Genomic DNA, 22,949 nt, shown 5'->3' with positions numbered 1-22,949 from the left:
CCACTTTGTGATGATGCCAGGCCCAACACTGTAAACTAGAGACATAGCTTGAACTGACATAGGGGATAATTTTGGAACTCACATTTTAGTGGAGAAAGCAGATAAATATAATTATTAAATAGTGTTAAGCTCTGGGCAAAGACTTAAAGGTGAACAGAGGCTGTGAGAATGGCTTTTTATCTTAGGTACTTGTCAAGTGATGGCCACAATGAAAGGAAATTTGAGTATTTAAGTGAAGATATGAAGGATGAAGAGAAGGGAAAGTATATTCTAGGCATAAGTGACAAATAATAGAAAGACTTCAAGGAGGCTATTACATAATCTGTTGAAGGGTAAAATGACAGTACAGATGGTGGTATAATGCGAAAAAAAAATGAAGTAAGAGGTGATGTTAAGAAAGTTCAGCAGGGCCTGCCGCTGTGGTGCAGCAGGTTAATGTCCTGGCCTGAAGCGCCAGCATCCTATATGGGCGCTGGTTCTAGTTCTGGCTGCTCCTCTTCCGATCCAGCTCTCTGCTGTGGTCTAGGAAAGCAGTAGAAGATGATCCAAGTCCTTGGGCCCCTGCACCCACATGGGAGACCTGGAAGAAGCTCCTGGCTCCTGGTTTCGGATCGGCACAGCTCAGGCCGTTGCGGCCAATTGGGGAGTGGAAGACCTCTCTCTCTCTCTGTGTGTGTAACTCTGACTTTCAAATAAATAAATAAACCTTAAAAAAAAAAGTTCAGTAGGAGCCGGCACTGTAGAGCAACAGGTTAAGCCACCATCTGCAGTGCCAGCATCCCATATGTGCATTGATTCAAGTACCAGTTGTTCCACTTCCAAACCAGCTCCCAACTAATAGCCTGGGAAAGCAGCAGAAGATGGCCTAAGTCCTTGGGCTGCTGCACCCACCTGGAAGACCTGGAAGAAGCTGCTAGCTCCTGACTTTGACCTGGCCCAACCCAGGGCCATTGCAGCTATTTGGGGAGTGACCAGGGGGTGGAAGATCTCTCTCTCTGTAACTCTTTCAAAGAAATAAATAAATCTTATTAAAAAAAATTCAGTAACAGACTTAAGGCTTTGTAAGCCATGAAATGAAATAAGTGTAATGCAAAGTTCTCAGACCTCTAGTTTGGTAAGATTATATAACTTATACCTAAAAAAGGTCACTCTGTCTATTGTAAGGATAGTGAGTTAGAACAGTTTAAAAGGAGGTGAGTAGAGGACAAGCAACCAGGTATAGAAAATAATAAGATGCTAATGCCATAGTCAAGGGTGAGAGATGATGATGGCTTGGGCTACAGTGGAGTGAGGTGGTGATGACGGTTGCAACAATTACTAATGCTAAACATTATTAAGGTACTTACTATGCCCAGGCACTGTTCTAATAATTTTACATTAAATGAAGTATGAAGATAGTATTATTACAATTATACTAATGAAAATATTTAAGCACACAAAGTTAAATAACCTGTTCCAGACAAAGAAACTGTACACAGTGAACAGGCATTTGAACCCACACAGTCTGATTTCAGACACAGTTCTTAAGCACTACAGACTATAGTGGTGACAGTAAAAATCATATAGCATGTGATATGTGATAGCCTTAAGAGATAGAATCTGCAGAATGCTTAGCAGTTGGTGATGACATTTATTGAAGTTGAAAAAGACAGAAGAAGGTTTCAGAATTAACCAGGTGAGAAAGAAATCAAGCATTCATTTTATCCAAGAGAATCTGAAATAATTATAAGATGTAAAGTACAAACTTGTAGAATATTAGCTATATCAGTAGGGGTTCTTGGGATATGTCAGTTGGGTGATCAATAGATAAATGGTATATGAAGATAGGGTGACCTGAAAAGGTAAGTGGATATAAAAACAGCAAGTCCAATAAAGAGTCTGCTATATTCTAAAAATGAGGCTTAAAGCTGAAGAGTTGTAAAAGAGACAAAAAATGGAAAGTGAGGTAGCAGGAAAACCAAAAAAGTGTGCTATAATGAAAAAGAAATTTTAAAGAAGAAAAAAGTAGAAGAAACTCTCAACTTCAGGTTAAATATGAGAAGCAAAGCAACAATAGATATGGCAACATGGAGACAGCTGTTACTCCAACAAGAGTAGTTTCAAAGAATTTTAAGGACAGAAACACAAGCAGAACATGTTAAAGAACATGACATAAAGAAATACAGCAGCCACTAGATAATTCTTCCCAGAAGACTGAATAGGGCACTGTAGAGAAGAGTCAGTAACTTGAGAGGGATGTGAAGTTAAAGCATTCCACAATACTTAAAAGTAAAAAGCCTAAGAGTGCATTCTGCTGATGAGAATGAATCCACTGAGAGAAACTCCTGATATAGAGAGGGGATGGGCTAGGTATTGAGGTAGAGTGGGCTAAACCACCACTTGGGATGCCTGCATCCCATATCAGAGTGCCTGGGATCAAGTCATGCCTCCACTTCTGATCCAGCTTCCTGCTAATTCACCTGGGAGGCAGAAAATAACAGCAAGTATTTGAGTACTTGGGAGATTTGATTGGAGTTCCTGGTTCCTGGCTTTGGTTGGCCCAGTCTCAGGTTTTATAAGCATTTGAGAGTGAACCAGTGGGTGGGAGATCTCTCTCTCTCTGTTGCTGTCTTCCAAATAAATAAATAAATATTTTCTTTTTATGGAGAAGGAATAATATGCAAAAGCAGAAACAGCTGAGATTTGGGGGTACAAATGGAAAGGCTGGCCTTGAGTTGGAGCAGAAACACATCGTCCATATGATAGGAGGGAAGGCAGAATTTAGCAATAAAAGCAGATAGCTGAATAAATCTGGTGGCAGGAAAAATGAAGGAACTCTTGTTTGACTGTTCCTTAAAGAACCATGAGGAAAAACTATCAACTGAAAGCACAACAAGATCAAGAAAGACAGGAAGAAAGGACAGTCATTTTGGAGAGAAGGATAAGAAATATTAAGAGAACAGTAGTGGGCTAACCAGACAGCAATCAGGGCCCACCTGAAATGTGTGGTCATAACATTAAGGTAGAATCAGCCACTTCAGTCATGGGTTTTCAACCAATAAATGTTTAGTGCTTGGTTGGTGGCACAGAAGGTGCAGGCAATGGTTCACAACAAGACAGTGGCTTTTCCAGGGATGTACAGTAGAAAAGAAAAATGGACCAATGGAGTTTGGGGACTTAACAACACTGGATTTATATATGTAACAAATACACGTATATCATAAATGCTGTTATTTTTAACTTAAAAAAAATAAAGAAAAGAAAAACTTTCTACTATTAACTACCAAGCATCACTGGTGAAAAAAATGTTTCATATACTTCAGTTTAGAATATTTAGGGAGGGCCGGCGCCACGGCTCACTTGGCTAATCCTCTGCCTGCGGCGCCAGTACCCCGGGTTCTAGTCCCGGTTGCTCCTCTTGCAGGCCAGCTCTCTGCTGTGGCCCAGGAAGGCAGGGGAGGATGGCCCAAGTGCTTGAGCCTTGCACCCGCATGGGAGATCAGGAGGAAGCACCTGGCTCCTGGCTTCAGATCAGTGCAGCGCACCAGCTGTAGAGGCCATTTGGGGGGTGAACCAATGGAAGAAGACCTTTCTGTCTGTCTCTCACTGTCTAACTCTGTCAAAAAAAATATTTAGGGAATATAATTTCACAAAGAAATTTAAAATAGATGATCATCTCCACAGCTAACTAGATAGTGATACACATATATCTCCTAAAATTGTATCTTAAGCTTAGTGATATTTGTTTATAACTTTTCCTACCTTGTTTATCATGAAAGGTGAGAACATCAAGCACTACTCAATATTCATTAGTATAATTATATCCAGATGGATTTATAAAAATATTTTCCATTAGCATGTTATATGTCTACACAATGCTTTTAAAGATTCATTTATTTTTGTGAGGCACAGCAATAGACAGAGAGAGAGAGAGAGAGAGAGAGAGAGAGAGAGAGAGAGAAAGCTTCCAGCCACTGGTTCACTCTCCAAACACCCCAACTGGGCCAGGCTGAAGCCAGGAGCCTGGAACTCTATTCAGGGCTCCCACATGGATGACAAGGATTCAGGTGCTTGAGCCATCATCTACTGCTTCCCAGGCATATTAACAAGGAGCTGGATCAGAAATGGCATAGCCAAGACTCAAACCACACTCCACAATGGGATGCCAGTGTCCCAAGCAGCAGCTTAACCTGCTGCACCACAACACCCACCCATACATAATACTGAAATATTGACACAGAAAGATTCATCATAAAGCAATGTATCATATACAATTTTCATTGTTCCCTTTGTATTTTAAATTGTTATTTATTTGAAAGGCAGAGAAAATAGAGATCTTTTTATCCACTTGTTCATTCCTCAAATGCCCACAACAGCCAGGTCTGGATTAGGCCAAACCTGAGAGCCAGGAAACCAAGCTAGGTCTCTCATGTGAGCAGCAGAAACCCAATCACTTGAGCCATCATCTCTTGCTTCCCAGGGTACACATTATCAGGAAGCTGGAATCAAGTGCACAGCCAAAACTCGAACCCAAGCATGTGGATATCGCAAGCAAGAGTTTTAACTGCTGTGCTAAATGTCCACCCTCCTTGATATATTTTCCATATAACTAGGGACACTGAACCTACACAACAAAAACATTTGATATTGAACTAATTGAATTAATATGAATTTTGTACATTTTAGGATTCTACTGGTTCTAGAATATAAAATAAAATAATATGAGCACTAAGATTCATATAAATAGCCACTGAAACATGCTATTTTCTGTAATCACTGACTTCATTCAGCTTGAATTTGTATGATGAGACACTTTAAAATTCTCTTATTTTTAAGCTCTCCTAATTCATCTTTACCTGGACACAGCATCCAATCAACAATATCTACCACATCTATAGAACACTAATATTACACTGCACTAGATGCTTAAAACACACTATTTGGAAATCACATGACAACACAAGTATTAAAATCCTTACTTACAAGTGGAGTTACAAGAGCTCAGAGAGAATAAGTAGCCTAGCCAAAGCCTGGCTGACTCCAAAGCCCAATTTTTGCTGGGCCTCAGGATGATGTGGAAAATCTGTGGGAAAAAAAAATTCCCCAAAACATCTCTGACTTCGCTCTCAAATATTTCACATCTGAGCTGGAAATGATACAGGTGCTCCATGGACAGCATCTTGCAGTCTAACAACACTGCCAAATGGTTTCTGATAATATGTTTTTTAAACAGAGTGTGTTGGGGATGGAGGGAGAAAGGAGGGGAACCTCTGTAGGCTCCAGTGTTTAAATGACTTACCAAGTCAATTAGCTGAGCAGCTTTACTGAAAAGTGCAGCTGCTACAGGTGAAGGTGAATGCTATTAACAGACAAAAGGAGGGGTTGGCACTGTGGCACAGAGGGTCAAAGACCCAGCCTGCAGCATCTGCATCCCATGTGGGTACCGGTTCTAATCCCTGCTACTCCATTTTGATCCAGCTCCCTGCTAATAAGCCTGGGAAAGCAGTGGATGACGACCCAAATCCTTGGGCCCCTGCACATGGTAGACCCAGAAGCAGCTCCTGGTTCCTGCCTTCGGATTGGCTCAGCTCCAGCCATTGCAGCCATTTGGGGAGTGAACCAGCGGATGGAAGACTCTTTCTCTCTGTCTCTCTCTCTCTCTGTAACTCTTTCAAATAAATAAATCTTTTTTTAAAAAAAAAGACAAAATGAAGCCCTCAGTAAGGAAGTTTGGAGGTGGGTCAACACTATAAGAAAATGAAAGAAATGAAGACGCTGCTTGGTAAGGTTGCATTGGAGGAAAACCCTAAGCCACTGGCCCTATAAATTCAGTTAGTAGGAGATTCTTAGTAAATTAAGAAACTCATTACTGTATCTAAGAATTGAGTGATGATGTGACATAGGTAAATACTAACATGTCTCCAGTATTCTAAAAAATGATCCAAATCTCCAATTTACTATATAAACTTAGCATATTTGACTCAAAATTTTTTTCAAAAAATATTTATTAGTTTGTATTTTTTAAGTATAGAGTTCCAGAAAGAGGAGGGACAGAGATATCTTCCTTCTAAACAATTCACTCACCAAATGACCATTAAAAGCCAGGATTGGGCCAGGACAAAGCCAGGTGGCAGGAACTCTGTCCAGGTTTCCCACACGAGTGGTAAGGGCCCAAGTACTTGTGTCATCCTCTTCTGCCTTTCCAGGTGCATTAGCAAGGAGCTGGATCAAACACAGAGCAGCTGGAACTTGTACCAGCACTCTGATGTAGGATGATGGTATCAGAGGCGGTGGCTTAACCCATTGTATCACAACATTGGCCCAAACTTTTTACTCAATTTCCAACAACAATATTAGGTTAATCCATAACCTCCTGAGCTTCTTCTGGGAAATTTGTAAAGACATGACTCAGGGGCAGGCACTATGACACAGCAGATTAAATCTTGGCTTGGGATGCCTGCATTTGAAGAGCTTGTTCCAGTCCTAGTTATTCTCAAGCTCCCTGCTGATGTGTCTGGAAAGCAGATGATGGCTCAAGTAACTGAGTTCCTGCCATCCATGTAGGAGAATCAGATGGAGTTCCTGACTCTTGGTTTTGGCCTGTCTCAGCCCTGGCTTTTGAGATCGTTTAGGAAGTGAACCAGCAGATGGACAACCTCCCTGTCATTCTGCCTTCCAAAAAAATATGACTCAAAGAAAACTGTATTTTCCTAGCATTTCCCAGTAATACTAATATTTTCCTATAATATTATCTAGAAGTGAGTCAGGTGAGCATATAAAGACTAGAGACAAAAATTTTGTACTGAAAATATAGTAATAAAATTCTGGTTATTGTTTCTCCTAACATGGAAATTCACTGCCATGGTTTTTAATCTTTTTGGTCATAAATTCCCTTTATGAATTGGATGAGAGTTAGGATCTACTCCCAAGAAAAATGCACATGCAGTGGGAATTGTGTATATGATTTCATAGGGAGGCCACTCACAGGCAAAAGTCCCTAGAACAGGCGGGTATTCGGGTGCAGCAGGTTAAGCAGCTGGTTGGGATGCCGACATCCCTCTCTGAAGAGCACCAGTTCAGGTTCCAGTTGTTCCACTTCTGACCAAGCTTCTGGCTAATGCACCCTGGGAGGCAGCGATGGTGGTTCAAATGCTTGGAGCCCTGCCACACTTGTGGGAAACTCAGATGAAGTTCCAGGCTCCCAGCTTCAGCCTGACCCAATGGTGGTTGTTGCAGACATTTAGGGAGTGAATGGAACAGTGGATGGAAAATAGAACTTTGTGTCTGTGTGTGTGTTAGGGGGTGGGGGAAAAGATGCCTTTCAAGTAGAAAATAAACAAACAAACAAACAAAAAGACCCTGGGTCCACAAACTTTTATTAGAATATTTCTCATACCTAGTAAGATCAAATCAAAGATAATATGTTTTCCTCTATGAAGAAAACTGCTTTCTATATGCTTAGTTTCATTTTAAACATTCCATTAGTGATGTTCTGTGAGATTTGCCCAAAAAGTTAACTTAGACCATATAACTCTAGAGAAAAGCAGACAGTATTTAATGAGAAAGTGGTACCATTCCAACAGCTCAAGTGTGCTAACCAAAGTAGAAACTGTTATTGCCCTAGAAGGAAATTTTAGCCTGTGGGTCATGAGAGTCATTCTGGTTAAAAGTATTAGAAGATTCAACGATAAGAAAGAGGGATGATTTGTTATCTCTCTGAGGGTAATTTTTTTAAAGATTTTATTTATTTGAGAGGTAGAGTTACAGACAGTGAGAGGGAGAGACAGAGAGAAAGGTCTTCCGTCCGTTGGTTTACTCCCCAAATGACCTCAATGGCTGGAGCTACGCTGATCCAAAGCCAGGAAACAGGTGCTTCTCCTTGGTCTCCCATATGCGTGCAGGGGCCCAAGCACTTGGGCCATTTTCTATTGCTTTCCCAGGCCACAGCAGAGAGCTGGATTGGAGGAAGAGCAGCTGGGACTAGAACTGGCACCCATATGGGATGCTGGTGCCACATCCAAGGGTAACTTTCAAAACCATACTAGGGAAAGGAGGTATAGAAAGAGCCTAACACTAGTTATAATGGTGGTGTAAACTGCTGAAAACCTAAATAGGTTAAGATGTTCAATACCTCCCATCCCAGTTTACTAGATAATTAACAAACAATGTCTCATATTTTTTGTTTCATTATTTAATTATTAACTATTCCATCCACTAGTTCACTCCTAGGACAACAAGGGCTGAGCCAACACTGAAGTCAGGAGACAGGAATTTGATCCAGGTCTCTCCCATGGGTGGCAGGAACTCAACTTCTTGAGCCATCCATCACCTGCTGCTTTCAGGGTCTCTACTAGCAGGAAGCTGGATATTGAACCCAGGTCCTCTGGTACAGGACAAAGTCACCTTAACCACTCAGTTAAATATCTGTTCTGCCTTGTATTATTAATGAAAAATTTCTATGGTGGATACTGAGCTTAAAATCAGGTATTTCTCCTCATTTCAGTGCTATTTATACTACTGCAAAAGCAATTTACTTTTTTTTTTCTTTTTTTTTGACAGGCAGAGTGGACAGTGAGAGAGAGAGAGAGAGAGAGAAAGGTCTTCCTTTTTGCCGTTGGTTCACCCTCTAATGGCCGCCGCGGCCGGCGCACCACGTTGATCCGAAGCCAGGAGCCAGGTGCTTCTCCTGGTCTCCCATGGGGTGCAGGGCCCAAGCACTTGGGCCATCCTCCACTGCACTCCCAGGCCACAGCAGAGAGCTGGACTGGAAGAGGGGCAACCGGGACAGAATCTGGCACCCCGACCGGGACTAGAACCCGGTGTGCCAGCGCCGTGAGGCAGAGGATTAGCCTATTGAACCACGGCGCCGGCCAGCAATTTACTTTTTCACTTGGAAAAACCTTCTTTATCAAGACTATCTAATTTGAAGTTTTGATGTTTTTTTCCAACTATTAAGATGTAATGCTATTTTTTAAAATTGTGTACCTATAAGCAAACCATTAAATAATATGTAATAAAACCAGTGGTAGGAGATCTAAAGACTCATATGGATAAATATTATTCCCAGTTCATCACAAGCCTTGATCGTGACTTTGTCAGCAAAAGAACTGGCAGGAGCAGCAATGTTTACCATACTATGCCTCCTTTTATCTCTATCTACATTATTCCTGAAAGGAAAGAAGGCATCCAAACGGACAGAAACTTCACTTAGCTTGTTAACTAATCCTTTTTCTCAGCCTCAATTAATAACTCTGGGACTTCCTCAAGGAGTATCTTCCATTGTTATCAAACCTGCATCCTCACCAACGGCTCCAGTCATATATTGACCAAATCACTGAAGACTTCCACTCTTCACTCTTGTCTTAAATCTCATCACAAACACTGATGGATGGCATCTAAGACAAGAAGAGTTTGCCTTATCCCTACAAAGTGTGTGAGGTATCTGCTCTAATGCCAGTTACTTGCCCATTCTTGACACAGCACACAGAAACTGAGTATACTTGATAGCAATGGTTGCCATGAAATTGTCCCTGAGGGCAGACTCTAGCAAATCTTTATTCTAGGTCACAACATTGCTAAACAATAGCCTGTAGATGACACTATTAAGCAAAGACCAAAAGCATTAAAACTTCATTTTCATCTGGTTTGTGAGATTAGTCCATCTGAAGAACACAGCCATTTTTATTTTTCTTTTTACAAAGTATTTTCAAGGCAGCAACAATAGCACAAGATACTTCTCGGTATAATTTTTGCAGTTAGGACATCACAAACAGCAGAAAATTCAATAGAAATTACCAAATAAAGACATTCCATCAGTTCCTCTGGCTTTTGCTTATGAGTTTATACGTGTGGAAGAATCTTAAAGAAATGATTTAACATGCAGACTGGCCTCTTCTTCACTGAGTGGAATTCCAACAGCAGCACCTGATGGACTGGTATGTCTGAAAGAGGTCATGAGTTGACTGCCTAAAGGACTTCTGCATTCCTTTGCCAGCTGTAAGTTTATGAATCCAAAATCCAACAGCTCCTGTGAGAATAGCAATGGGGAGCTTGGGCTTCAGAGTGTATGGTTGGGCACGAGGTACACAAGGGTTCATTCTTTTTTTTTTTTTTTTTTTTTTAAAAGATTTTTTAATCTATTTGAAAGATAGAGTTACAGCAAGAGGCAGAGAGAGGTCTTCCATCCGCGGGTTCACTCCCCAGATGGCTCCAATGGCCAGAGCTGTGCCGATCTGAAGCCAGGAACCAGGAGTTTCTTCCAGGTCTCTCATGTGGGTGCAGGAGCTCAAGGACTTGGGCCATCTTCCACTGCTTTCCCAGGCCACAGCAGAGAGCTAGATCGGAAAAGGAGCAGCTGGGACTAGAACTGGCGCCCATATGGGATGCTGGCGCTTCAGGCCAGGGCGTTAACCCGCTGCGCCACAGCACCAGCCCCAAGGGGGTTCATTCTTTAGGTCAAAGGCAGTTGAGATATTCCTTTGCTGCATCCTGAAGTAATCTGAAATTGATTCATCATATTGTGTTATATGAGTGAAAGCCTTCAAGGCTAACTGGCAAGTAGTCTCCAAGTAGGTGACTTCACTATCAGAACAACACATCTCTGCAGACACCTCTACATTATACCCTGTTTCAAATACAACCGTTACTCAAATCTAGACTTCGGCTGAAACTTTCATAAGGTCATTTCACCAACATCAATATGCTCAAAAGACTCCAAACCAGTTACATCTGAAGCAGCCACTGTTTTCACAAGGAATGCAGATTACAGGCAACAACTTTTATAAGGCTGAAACTGGCCATATCAGCATTATCTTCTAGGATGTTAAGGGCCAGGATTTCAGCACGAACTGCAAGATATAAGATGGGGCTATCCCATCAGCCTAGTGACATCTCTTTATGCAGTCTAGTATCCCTAAGATCTTTCACAATACAGATTCAAACCAAGTTTGTTTGTTTCTGGAAAATCTGACAAGGCCAAATTTGTCAGATACCTCAGTAAGGGAAGGTGGCTGGGAGTCTCGGCTACAGGCATGGGCTCTAGGCACAAGTGGCAAGCAGCTGCCAGGTTTTTCTTCTTTGTTACGTAAGTTAGAAAAGCCTAATTAAGGCCTGGTGTGGCACAGCAGGTAAAACCACTGCATGTGACGCCAGCATCCCATATGGGCATCAGTTCAAGTCCTGGCTGCTCCACTTCCAATTCAGCTCTCTACTACGCACTTAGGAAAGCAGTGAAAGATGGTCCAAATACTTGGGCCTCTGCCACCTACGTGAGACCCAGATGGAGTTCCAGGCTCTGGATTAAGCCTGGCCCTGCCTTGGCCATTGAAGCCACTTGGGGAGTAAAATAGCAGATGGAGTTTCTTGACCCTGCCTTTCAAATAAATACATCTTAAATAAACAGGATAAGACAGAGTTAATCACTGTAGTCAACATTAGAGAAAACTGACTTTCTAAGTGCACAGGTTTAACATGATAGCTAAGTAAGCATTTGCAAGGCATTTATATTGCAAATCACTTTTTATTAAAATTGATTCTTAGGATATATTTAGTAACCTACTGTCTGGTTCATGTTACTATATGTAGCTTAATACAAATACATTTGCTATGGAAGATCTCTCTCCCTCTCTGTTTCTCCCTCTCTGTCACTCTTTCAAATAAAGAAAATAAATCTTAAAAAAAAAATTTTTAAAGAAAACCACAGACGCCTAATCAGGTTCTGATCCTGACTTTCCAAAAAAAGCCTCAAATTTGTGACACTGAGGCATTATTTGTAATCACACGTGCTGTCAGGCTAGAGCACAGGAATAAATTCTGAAGAGCTAAAGATATCCATGACCTGCTATGGTCAGCTACTCTGCTTCCCATAAAGAACAATGAATTCTGGATCTATCAATGTGTAATTTTATGATCATAGGCAAGATTCTAATTCTTAAGTAAATTTCCTTCTACTAAATGACAGAATCTTCTTGGAAGTCTATTATTTTCTATTTGCTCAATATTGAGGAGTAAGAATACAAAGTTTTCCAAGTATTAAGTGAGTTCTGAGAGGATGTGACAGCCCTACATCATCTTGTTTAGATTCAGATAATTTATAAACAGAAGAACTTAGAGCTATGAAGGGAATCTGAAGAATTTTAAGCAAGGAAATAGCAAAAATATCAAAGTTACATATAAGTGCTCTCCTATTCTTCAAATATTTCTGCATTGTTTCACTTGTTATAACAAGCAAGTATCAAATTTGCAATTTGAAAAGCATCCAATTAAGAAAAAGAGCTCCTAATGCTGTATAATTGTTCAAACCTGGTAAATGCCACTCTTAGGATCATTGGTTACTATCCTCACTCTGTCTTTTATGACCTTGTCTAAATATGATCAGTCGGTAAACTTGGAAGGCTTCCATAGCCTTGGCAACTCATGACGACAGCCTAGGATGGTTACTGGCGCCATAAACTAGAGTGTCAATTTGTTGGGTCAACAACAGGAGCCACTGTGCACTTGCTCCTCATGTGGGATCTCTGTCCTTAATGTGCTGTACATTGTGATTTAATGCTATAACTAGTACTCAAACAGTATGTTTCACTTTGTGTTTCTATGTGGGTGCAAACTGTTGAAATCTTTATACTAAATCGATCTTCTATATATAAAGAGAATTGAAAATGAATCTTGATGCAAATGGGAGGGGAGAGGGAGCGGGAGAGGGGAGGGTTGCGGGTGGGAGGGAAGTTATGGGAGGGGGAAGCCATTGTAATCCATAAGCTGTACACTGGAAATTTATATTCATTAAATAAAAGTTAAAAAAAAAAAGAAAAAAAGAAAAAGAGCTCCAGCAGGTAATATAGAGGAGAGCTAAGAAGACAGGCAGGACTGCTAGCAAGAAGTCAGTTAGGAGATTGTTGTTACTGGTAACTTAAGCAAGAAGTGAATAGAAATTAAAGGCAGGTAACCAATCCTCCGCCTGCGGCTCTGGCATCCCAGGTTCTAGTCCCGGTTGGGGCGCTGGATTCTGTCCCGGTTGCTCCTCTTCCAGTCCAGCTCTCTGCTGTGGCCCGGGAAGGCAGTGGAGGATGTACCAAGTCCTTGGGCCCTGCACCCACATGGGAGACCAGGAGGAAGCACCTGGCTCCTGGCTTCAGATCAGTACAGCGCACTGGACGCTGCGGCCATTTTGGGGGTGAACCAACGGAAGGAAGACCTTTCTCTCTGTCTCTCTCACTGTCTAACTCTGCCTGTCAAAAAAAATTAATTAATTTTAAAAAATGATATTAACACAGTAGCATCTGTGGATCAGAGAGAAAGAAGTAAATATGAAAACTTCTGGGGCCGGCAGTGTGGCACAGCAGGTTAACACACTGGCCTGAAGCACTGGCATCCCATAAGGGCGCCAGTTCGAAACCTGGCTGCTCCACTTCCAGTCCAGCTCTCTGCTGTGTCCCAGGAGGGCAATGGAAGATGGCCTGAGTGCTTGGGCCTCTGCACCCGCATTGGAGACCTGGAAGGAGCTCCTGGCTCCTGGCTTTGGATCAGCACAGCTCTGGCCATTGTGGCCAACTGGGGTTGAACCATCGGACAGAAAACCTCTATCTCTGCCTCTCCTCTCTCTGTGTAACTGACTCTCAAATAAAATAAATAAATCTTTAAAAAAAAATAAAACTTCCAAACATGGGTCTCTGGAAGACATTCAAGAGCTGTTTTATAAAACGGGTGAGATACAAAATTTTATGTAACATATGAATACTGAATGTTTTATAAAAATATGCATAGGAAGAACAGGAAATTCATCAAAATGTTAGCAGTGGCTGACTCCAGATGGCAAGTCAACTTTCAAAAATCATTTAAAATTTGAAGCACAAAAAAGTCCTACATCTTGGTAAATTTTTAAGCACGCATGTTTTGTGTAAAAAGAAAAGTTTTCCTTTATTAATAGAAATTCTATGGTTGTAAAATTCCCCTGACAAAAGTTGGTCAATGGTAAACCATTCTGTATTTCATGAACATAATATATAATTACTTTCATGTCTCTGAGAATTCCGGCTAATACTGAAAATATAATAGTGAAGCAGTTACTCCCACTGTGAGTAATAGACTGAAAGAAGATATACTGTCAACATAGTTACTTGATTACTCAGTAATCACTGTAGTCACTTAGTAATTGTATACTTCCACCTTAGGACTTTTCCAGAAATCTCTACTAACTTCAAATGTCATCTTCTCAGTAAGGCCTACTGTGATTATCCTAATTCACCATCAGCTTCTTGATGTCTTTTTACCTGCTTTCTTGTCTTCAACATACTTATCATCTAATGTGTGATACAATTTATTAATTGTACTTATTGTGTATCTCATTCAAGAATATGTTTCTAATGTCATAAACTAGCAAATAATAATGTTCAATAAATATCAGTTGAATTAATACAACCACAAATGAATAAAAGCATAAATAATAAGTGAATGAAAGAATAAATAAATGATTATTTGGTTGGAAACATGCAATTATTTCACAGATGATTAACAGTCATTAAAACTACTTACTTTTGTCTATAAATCCCTGACTCTCCACCTAAGCATTTGTAGAAACCAAGTTAACATGTGAACTCCTTAATTAACACACAATTATTCTTAGGTGTTTAAATTTAACTAAAAAGTGATCCCTGTTAAATATAAGAATGCGAAAAAGAGGGAGGAGATGTACAGTTTGGGCCATGCTCAATCAGACTTGCCCCAAATGGTGAAGTTAGAAATGTGCCAGCGGATGCCAGGATGCCAATTCAATCTCATCAAGGTGGCATGTACCAATGCCATCTCACTAGTCAAAGTGATCAGTTTTAGTTCACAATTGATCATAATGAAAGGATTAAGATCAAAGGGATCACATAAACAAGACTAGTGTCTGCTAAAAGGAGAGAATGATCCAACATGGGAAGCGGGATACACAGCAGACTCATAGAATGGCAGATGTCCTAAATAGCACTGTGGCCTCCGAATCAGTCCTTAAGGCATTCGGATATGGCTGAAGAGCCATGAGGCTATTTTAGGCATGGAAAGCCAAGACACTCTGGAAAAAAAAAAAAAAATCCTAAATGAAAGATCTCTGCGAGTGAGATCCCAGTGGAAAGAATGGGCTATCAAAGAAAGAGGTACCTTTCTCTGAAGGGAAGAGAAACTTCCACTTTGACTGTGGCCTTTCTAAATAAGATCAGAATTGGCAAACTCAAAAGGTTTCCACACTAGTCCAAGTGATCAATTTCAGTTCACAATTGATGGCTCTGATACGTCTAAGAGTCAAAGGGATCACACAAACAAGACAAGTGTCTGCTAATACTAACTGATAGAATCAAAAAGGGAGAGAACGATTCAACATGGGAAGCGGGATACACAGCAGACTCATAGAATGGCAGAAGTCCTAAACAACACTCTGGCCTCAGAATCAGCCCTTAAGGCATTTGGATCTGGCTGAAGAGCCCATGAGAGTATTGTAGGCATGGAAAGCCAAGAAACCTTGGAAAAGAAAAAGAAGAAGAAGACCTAAATGAAAGATCTCTGGGAGTGAGATCCCAGTGGAAAGAACAGGGCCATCAAAGAAGGAGGTACCTTTCTCTGAAGGGAGGAGAGAACTTTCACTTTGACTATGACCCTATCGGAATAAGATCAAAGTCTGCAAACTCAAAAGGCTTCCATAGCCTTGGCAACTCATGACTAGAGCCTAGGGAGATTACTGACGCCATAAACAAGAGTGTCAAATTGTTAAGTCAACAACAGGAGTCACTGTGTACTTACGTCTCATGTGGGATCTGTCCTTAATGAGTTGTCCAATGTGAAGTAATGCTATAACTAGTACTGAAACAGTATTTTTACACTTTGTGTTTCTGTGTGGGCGCAAACTGATGAAATCTTTACTTAATATATACTAAATCAATCTTCTGTATTTAAAGATAATTGAAAATGAATCTTGATGTGAATGGAATGGGAGAGGGAGTGGGAGATGGGAGGGGTGCAAGTGGGAGGGAAATTAAGGGGGAGGGAAGCCATTGTAATCCATAAACTGTACTTTGGAAATTTATATTTACTAAATTAAAAAAATAAAGAAAGAAAGAAAGAAAAAAAAGCAAAAATATATTTTTACTACTGAAGACAACTAAGAAATGGACAACTTTTCATCTAACCACATGAAAGGCTAATTTTGTTTTCTAAATCTTTAATGATGAATCACAAAAACGAAGGAAAAGGAACAAGAAGGCATGGGGAAAAGTTCAATTAACTCCAAGCTATAGGGCAATTTATAAAAAAATGCTTTCTCTTAACTATGTATCATAGTTACAGCACCATCTGGTGTTTACTATGCATAAATGCTATGAGTACAAAAGTCCTTTGTTACTTATTTTTTAAAAAAAAAGTTCTGGTACCTGGAAAAAATAATATAAGCATATGACTAAGCTACTAACAACAAAGCTCATATGTTAAATATGTAATTGTAGAAGTAAAAATTGAGAAATCAGTGACATTAGGAAACCATGTAAACAAGAATATTCTTCCAAGAAAGATTTCAAACACAAAATCTAAGTTATTAAAACAATAGAAAAATACTCTAGAATTTTGTTAGTAGACAATTTCAAAAGGCAAAATCCAATAAAAAGTAAATCATCAATAAAACAAGAAGTTTATACTTCAATACTCATGAGATTTAATTATAAAACTTGTTTATAACATAGCCTCAACCCTTTACTCTGTGGGCAGTATTATACCAAGGCCTCAAAATATTAACAACTACCACTTAATTGCACATATTTTGTTATACTAGGGCATGACTATCTGTGCTTTTTGCATATTTTGTAACAGATCAATGCCTTTATTAGGTAAAGCCACTGCCCTATGTTAGCAATGACACTAATGTTACTTACACCAGTATAGGCTTTCCTGAAATCCTAGGATGTCTTAGCACTTCAGACATTGTCTCTTTTGTCTCTTCCATTCTCTCTTCATCACTGGAATCCACAACAAATATTACTCCATAGGACTCAGCGTAGTAATTCTTCCAGATTCCTCGAATTCTTTTTCCACCTCCCAAGTCAAAAATGGTGACTTCAAATTTCCCTTGTCTAAGGTTAATTTTGGAAAATCCAACAGTAGGAGCTACATCTTCAGGGTGTTCTGTTTGAGACGATACAAAAGAAATAATCTGAAGTATTTAAATTAACAACATTAATTTTCAACTTACATGACATAAAAAGTATTATTTGTTTTACCTAAGTATTAAATGGGATGTTTATCATTTGTCTATACAATAGACACTATGTCCTAGCATACTGGTTTGGGGAGACATCAGATACTATAAAACATTCAACATAATAATTTACTTTATTTTTTTACAGAGATAACACGGCACCCAGCAGAGACTTAATAACAAGTCATATAAGTTGAATAAATGAAAGAACTCTTGCTTTAAGGCTATTTATTCCCCAAGTTACAAACTATATGTTTCAACCTTTAACTTCATAGTCATTCCCTTTGGGTTGGCTATGACAATTTCTGGGGAGTTATAAAGGAAACCATCAATATTTAAGAGCAGTGGTAGGGAACATCTGTCCCATGGGTCATATGAGGCCCACGAAATCATTTAGTCTTTTCCTGCCAAGGCAACCACAGAAGGGACTTGAAATTCAACAAATCTAAAATTTTTAAGTTGATGATTTTGTATGGCCCATGAATAATGTTATAAATATATAAATGGCCTTTGGAAGAAAAAAGGTTCTCCACTACTGATTTAGAAAAAAAACAAGTTTAGGAGAATCAAAGAATGAGAGAACCTACAAAGAATTAAGACCACTCTTTTTTTAATTAGTTGAATTAAAGCTACAATTGCAATAAAGAAATTTCTGATGGTACTCTGAAAACTGTAAAAGTACATGTTTTGGATGATCCAATAAATTTAAAATTGAGTTCTTTTTTTTTCTTTGTACTTCTATATATAACAACACAAAGAAGGTATAGAAGGCATATAATTATAATTGCCAAGGAATGGTAATAACAGTAATATATTAAAATTAAACATCCTTTAACGTCATGAAAAACTTCATAGGCAAAAGGGATTTTGGCCTCACATTTAGGTGATATTTAAACAGGCTTAAGAATGATCTAAGTAACAGAAAAAAAGAACAGTCAGCAAAGTAGGCAAAAGTAATCATCATGGCTGGAGTAAATCCCAAGGTGGTGAATGTATACTGAAGTCAGATTGAAGATACTTCTGAACACCGAGAATGGAGAGCCACTAAAGAAATTTGGCAGACCAAAGACATAAGTAAGGGTTATTAAAGTAGTGCTTTCTCTGGCCTCAGAATCAGCCCTTAAGGAATTTGGATCTGGCCCAAGAGCCATGAGACTATTGTAGGCATGAAAAGCCAAGACACCCTGGGGGGAAAAAAAAAAAAAAGACCTAAATGAAAGATCTCTGTGAGTGAGATCCCAGTGGAAAGAATGGGGCCATTAAAGAAGGAGGTACCTTTCTCTGAAGGGAGGAGAGAACTTCCACTTTGACTATGACCCTATCGGAATAAGATCAAAGTCGGCAAACTCAAAAGGCTTCCATAGCCCTGGCAACTCATGACTAGAGCCTAGGGAGATTACTGACGCCATGAACAGGAGTGTCAAATTGTTAAGTCAACAACAGGAGTCACTGTGTACTTACATCCCATGTGGGATCTGTCCTTAATGTGTTGTCTAATGTGCAGTGATGCTATAACTAGTACTGAAACAGTATTTTTACACTTTGTGTTTCTGTGTGGGTGCAAACTGATGAAATCTTTACTTAGTATATACTGAATTGATCTTCTGTATTTAAAGATAATTGAAAATGAAAAAAAAAAAAACCTGGTGTTAAATTGGAAATTGCATAGAAAATTAATTAATTTTTTAAAAATATCATGTAGGATCTCTGTCTTTAATGTGCTGTACACTGTTATGTAATGCTATAACTAGTACTCCAACAGTATTTTTCACTTTGTGTTGCTATGTGGGGGCAAACTGTTGAAATCTTTGCTTAATATATACTGAACTGGGCCGGCGCCGTGGCTTAACAGGCTAATCCTCTGCCTTGCGGCGCCAGCACACCAGGTTCTAGTCCCAGTCGGGGCACCGGATTCTATCCAGGTTGCCCCTCTTCCAGGCCAGCTCTCTGCTATGGCCCGGGAAGGCAGTGGAGGATGGCCCAAGTGCTTGGGCCCTGCACCTGCATGGGAGACCAGGAGAAGCACCTGGCTCCTGGCTTAGGATCAGCAAGATGCGCCGGCCACAACGGCCATTGGAGGGTGAACCAACGGCAAAAAGGAAGACCTTTCTCTCTGTCTCTCTCTCTCTCTCACTATCCACTCTGCCTGGCAAAAAAAAAAAAAAAAAAAAATATATATATATATATATATACTGAACTGATCTTCTGTATATAAAGAGAATTGAAAATGAATCTTGATGTGAATGGAAGGGGAGAGGGAGCGGGAAAGGGGAGGGTTGTGGGTGGGAGGGAAGTTATGGGGGGGAAGTCATTGTAATCCATAAGCTGTACTTTGGAAATTTATATTCATTAAATAAAAGTTAAAAAACATAAAGTAGTGCTTTAATATTCATCCTGCAAAGGTCTCTAGAGTGACTAAAAGTAAGAATGATATACTCTTTGCAAATAGGTATAAAGATTTTAGAAAGAATGGAAAAGAGAATACAAGAAAGGTAAAAATAGAGCTTGCTGACTCAATGGTTATGAAAAATAAATAAAGATCAAGCTTCATGTTTATCTCTTCCATTCTCCCTTCATCACTGGAATCCACTACAATATATTACCCCACAGGACCTTATTTAGAATCGTATGGTCCAAGCCAGTAGCCACAAACCACATGAGGCTTCTAAAATGTAATTGAATTAAAATGTAATAAAACTAAAAATGCAATTTTCAGTTGTATCAGCTTCATTTCAAGTGCTGCAAAGACAGAAGTGACTAGTGGCCCACTTTACTGAAAGAGCCTATATAGAACATTTCCATCATTACAGGAAGTTCTACTGAACAACACTGGTTTGGATTCTCACATTTTACAAAACATTCACTATTATGAAGATAAATTTGAAGGCAATTGCTAGTCTTAGTTATGACTGAAAGTCAGATTCCTCTTTGCCAAGCACCCTAGTACAGTTTACACAGTTCCTAAGAAAGTTAAAAGGGACACTACAAGTCACCTTTTTTGCTAACTATCCCTTATTATCTAGAAAGAGAAGAGAGAGAGAGACAAAAGTTGGACCTAAAATAAGCAACTTGATTTTTCAGGAACAGATTTGCATTGGACATTTAAAAATAAGTATCAAGGGGTAAACAACTAGTGCAAGGGTTAAGAATCAACTTGGGACACCGGTATTCCATATCAGAGTGCTCGGGCTTGAGTCCCAGTCACACTCCTGATTCCAGCTTCCATTAATGTGCACCATGGGAGATAACAGGCAATGGTTCAAGTAGTTGGGTCCCTATTTATCCAAGTGGAAAACACTGACTGAGGGGTCAGCTCCTGGCTTCAGTCTGGCTGAACCCCAGTTGCTAAAAGCATTTGGGAAGCAAGCCAGTGGAAGGAAGAAATTCTCTCCTCTCCTCTCTCTCCTCCTCCTCCTCCCTCCTCTCTGCTTTTCAAAATAAATAAAATAAACTAAAAAATCAATATCGCTCTGCTCCAGGTCAGAGCTCATTTCCATAGATAAAATGGGCAGCCGGTCTTTAGGACTAGAAAAGCCCAAATAAGGAACACTCTCTACTCTTCACTCTGGTTCCTACTTAAATTTTTTGTTTCAAAACTTAAGACTGCAGGGGCTTGAATTAGGGCATGAATTAAATCATGCTGCCTGCAACTCCAGCCTCCTCTATCAGAGCTCAGCTTTGAGTCTTGGTTGCTCTGCTTATGATCTAGCTCCCTCTTAATGCACCAGGGAAAGTAGTGGAAGATGGCTGAAGTGCCTGGGTCCCTGCCACCCATGTGGAAGACCCAGATGGAGTTCCAGGATCCTAGCTTAGATCTGGCACAGCCCCGGTTGTTGCAGTCATGTGGAGAATAAAGTAGTGAATGGAAGATGGATCTCTCTTTCTCGCACGCTCTTCCAAATAAGTAAATCAATCTTTAAAAAAAAAAAATCCGTAAGACTAAATGATGAAGTATAACTTTCTCCATAAACTATTTTCTAACGATTCCTTCCTATCTCCAGTATCACTTTAATTCCCTCTCATAACACTCTCCCTTCTTATTGATCTTACAATAGCCTATACTTTCCTAGCAGATGGGACCATATCTTGCCATCCTTACCACTCAGCACAAAGTATATAACATCCAATAATACAGCACCAAACTGCTAAGATGGCTGAAGCTGCTGTCCATACATCCATCCTTCATTTTGTTCTTCCATATACTTATCTAACCATCCTAAATTCCTAGAAAATCTAAGATAAAATGCAAATATGTGGCCATCACCACGGCTCACTTGGCTAATCCTCTGCCTGCAATGCAGGCACCCTGGGTTCTAGTCCCGCTTGGGGCACCAGGTACTAGTCCCGGTTGCTCCTCTTCCAGTCCAGCTCTCTGCTGTGGCCCAGGAGGGCAGTGGAGGACAGCCCAAGTACTTGGGTCCCTGCACATGCATGGAAGACCGGGAGGAAGTACCTGGCTCCTCGCTTCAGATCAGCACAGCGCCAGCCATAGTGGCCATTTGGGGAGTGAACCAACGGAAGGAACACCTTTCTCTCTGTCTCTCTCTCTCACTGTCTATAACTCTCTGTCTCTCTCACTGTCTAACTCTGTCTGGCAAAAAAAAAAATAATGCAAATATGTAGTCAAATATTTACTTAGCATTGGTTTAGTCTAAGCACTGAGCAAGATTCTAGAAATATAATGTTTAATACAATTTATCTTCTGTTCTTACAAACTCTTACTCTATTGAAAAAATATAAACAATTAACTGCATTATGAAACCAAGCTGATACCCAAAATGCACATTCCATGGAAAGAATTTTCACATCCAAAAATCACAAAGTTCCCTATTAAGAATCACTATTGGGTAGAGAATCCTAGCCTTTTATGATGATGATGATGATGATGATGATCACTGCTACTACAACTACTGTTTAGGTATACAACTATTTAGAGTACAACCTTGGCATCTAAGGCTCTGAGAGGTGACCACGAAGATTTGTGTCCAGAGCTGCTCTGAAAGTGTGCCCTGCGGCCATAGTGATGAAAAGCTGGAGCTCAGAACACCTGGTATTTGGGCATCCATAGGACAAGGTGGCTAAGATCACCATGAGGAGGTATCTGAACCCAATAACCCATGCATAGTAGGTGAGGACATGCTGGAGAGTGGCATTTAGTGGCATGGGCAGCTTCACAGCCTGTGCCTGCTCAGGACAAAGTGAGGGCTACCTGGCCTCTTGTAAGCAATTTTGGGAACCAGTAGGGCTTTGGCATACATCAAAGAGCATTCTGCTGTAGATCCAATGGAAAAGAAAATGGAAGTTTGATCCACCAATATCACTCTCACAAATTTTGTGTCAGTGAGAAGCTGGTATATACACACCACCCAGAGAACCCTGCCATGACGGCGCTCACCAGGAAACCATCATCACTGTGAAAGGCATTAGCCTTGGCAGCTAGATGCAAAGTTTAATGGCCAACACACTAGCATCCAATGCAATGGACTGGGAGGCCTTGGAGTGCGTAATCGGCAACCTAGTGGCTCAGATCTTGTGAGACTGCAGTTGTCCAGCAGGGACCCACCAGAGCTCACCCAGCATAGTCAATCACCTGCACCTGCACTGCAGGAGCACTTGCAGCAGCAGGCTAAGTCTATCAGAAGACATTTCCAAAAGGGGCAGGACAAAGGCAGTGATTCGCTACCTCATCCTGGCTTTTAGCCAATTTAACTTCTGTAGTGGGAAGATTTTTTTTTGTTTTAACTGAGTAGGA

General features: G+C 40.2%; 1 protein-coding gene across 3 annotated transcripts in view; it reads right to left on the bottom strand.

Moving 5' to 3' along the window:
- ARL13B (ADP ribosylation factor like GTPase 13B) overlaps positions 1-22,949 on the bottom strand; it is a 94,553-nt gene that overhangs the window by 43,856 nt on the left and 27,748 nt on the right. For all 3 annotated transcript variants that reach the window (XM_062206700.1, XM_062206697.1, XM_062206698.1), the window contains one exon: positions 16,875-17,124. In XM_062206700.1, the coding sequence (XP_062062684.1) occupies positions 16,875-17,124 (250 nt within the window). The remainder of the gene's footprint in view (positions 1-16,874; positions 17,125-22,949) is intronic.

This window comes from Lepus europaeus, chromosome 2 (genome assembly GCF_033115175.1).
Source record: "Lepus europaeus isolate LE1 chromosome 2, mLepTim1.pri, whole genome shotgun sequence".
NCBI classification, from domain to species: domain Eukaryota; kingdom Metazoa; phylum Chordata; class Mammalia; order Lagomorpha; family Leporidae; genus Lepus; species Lepus europaeus.
This window is presented reverse-complemented; position numbering and strand designations above follow the sequence as displayed.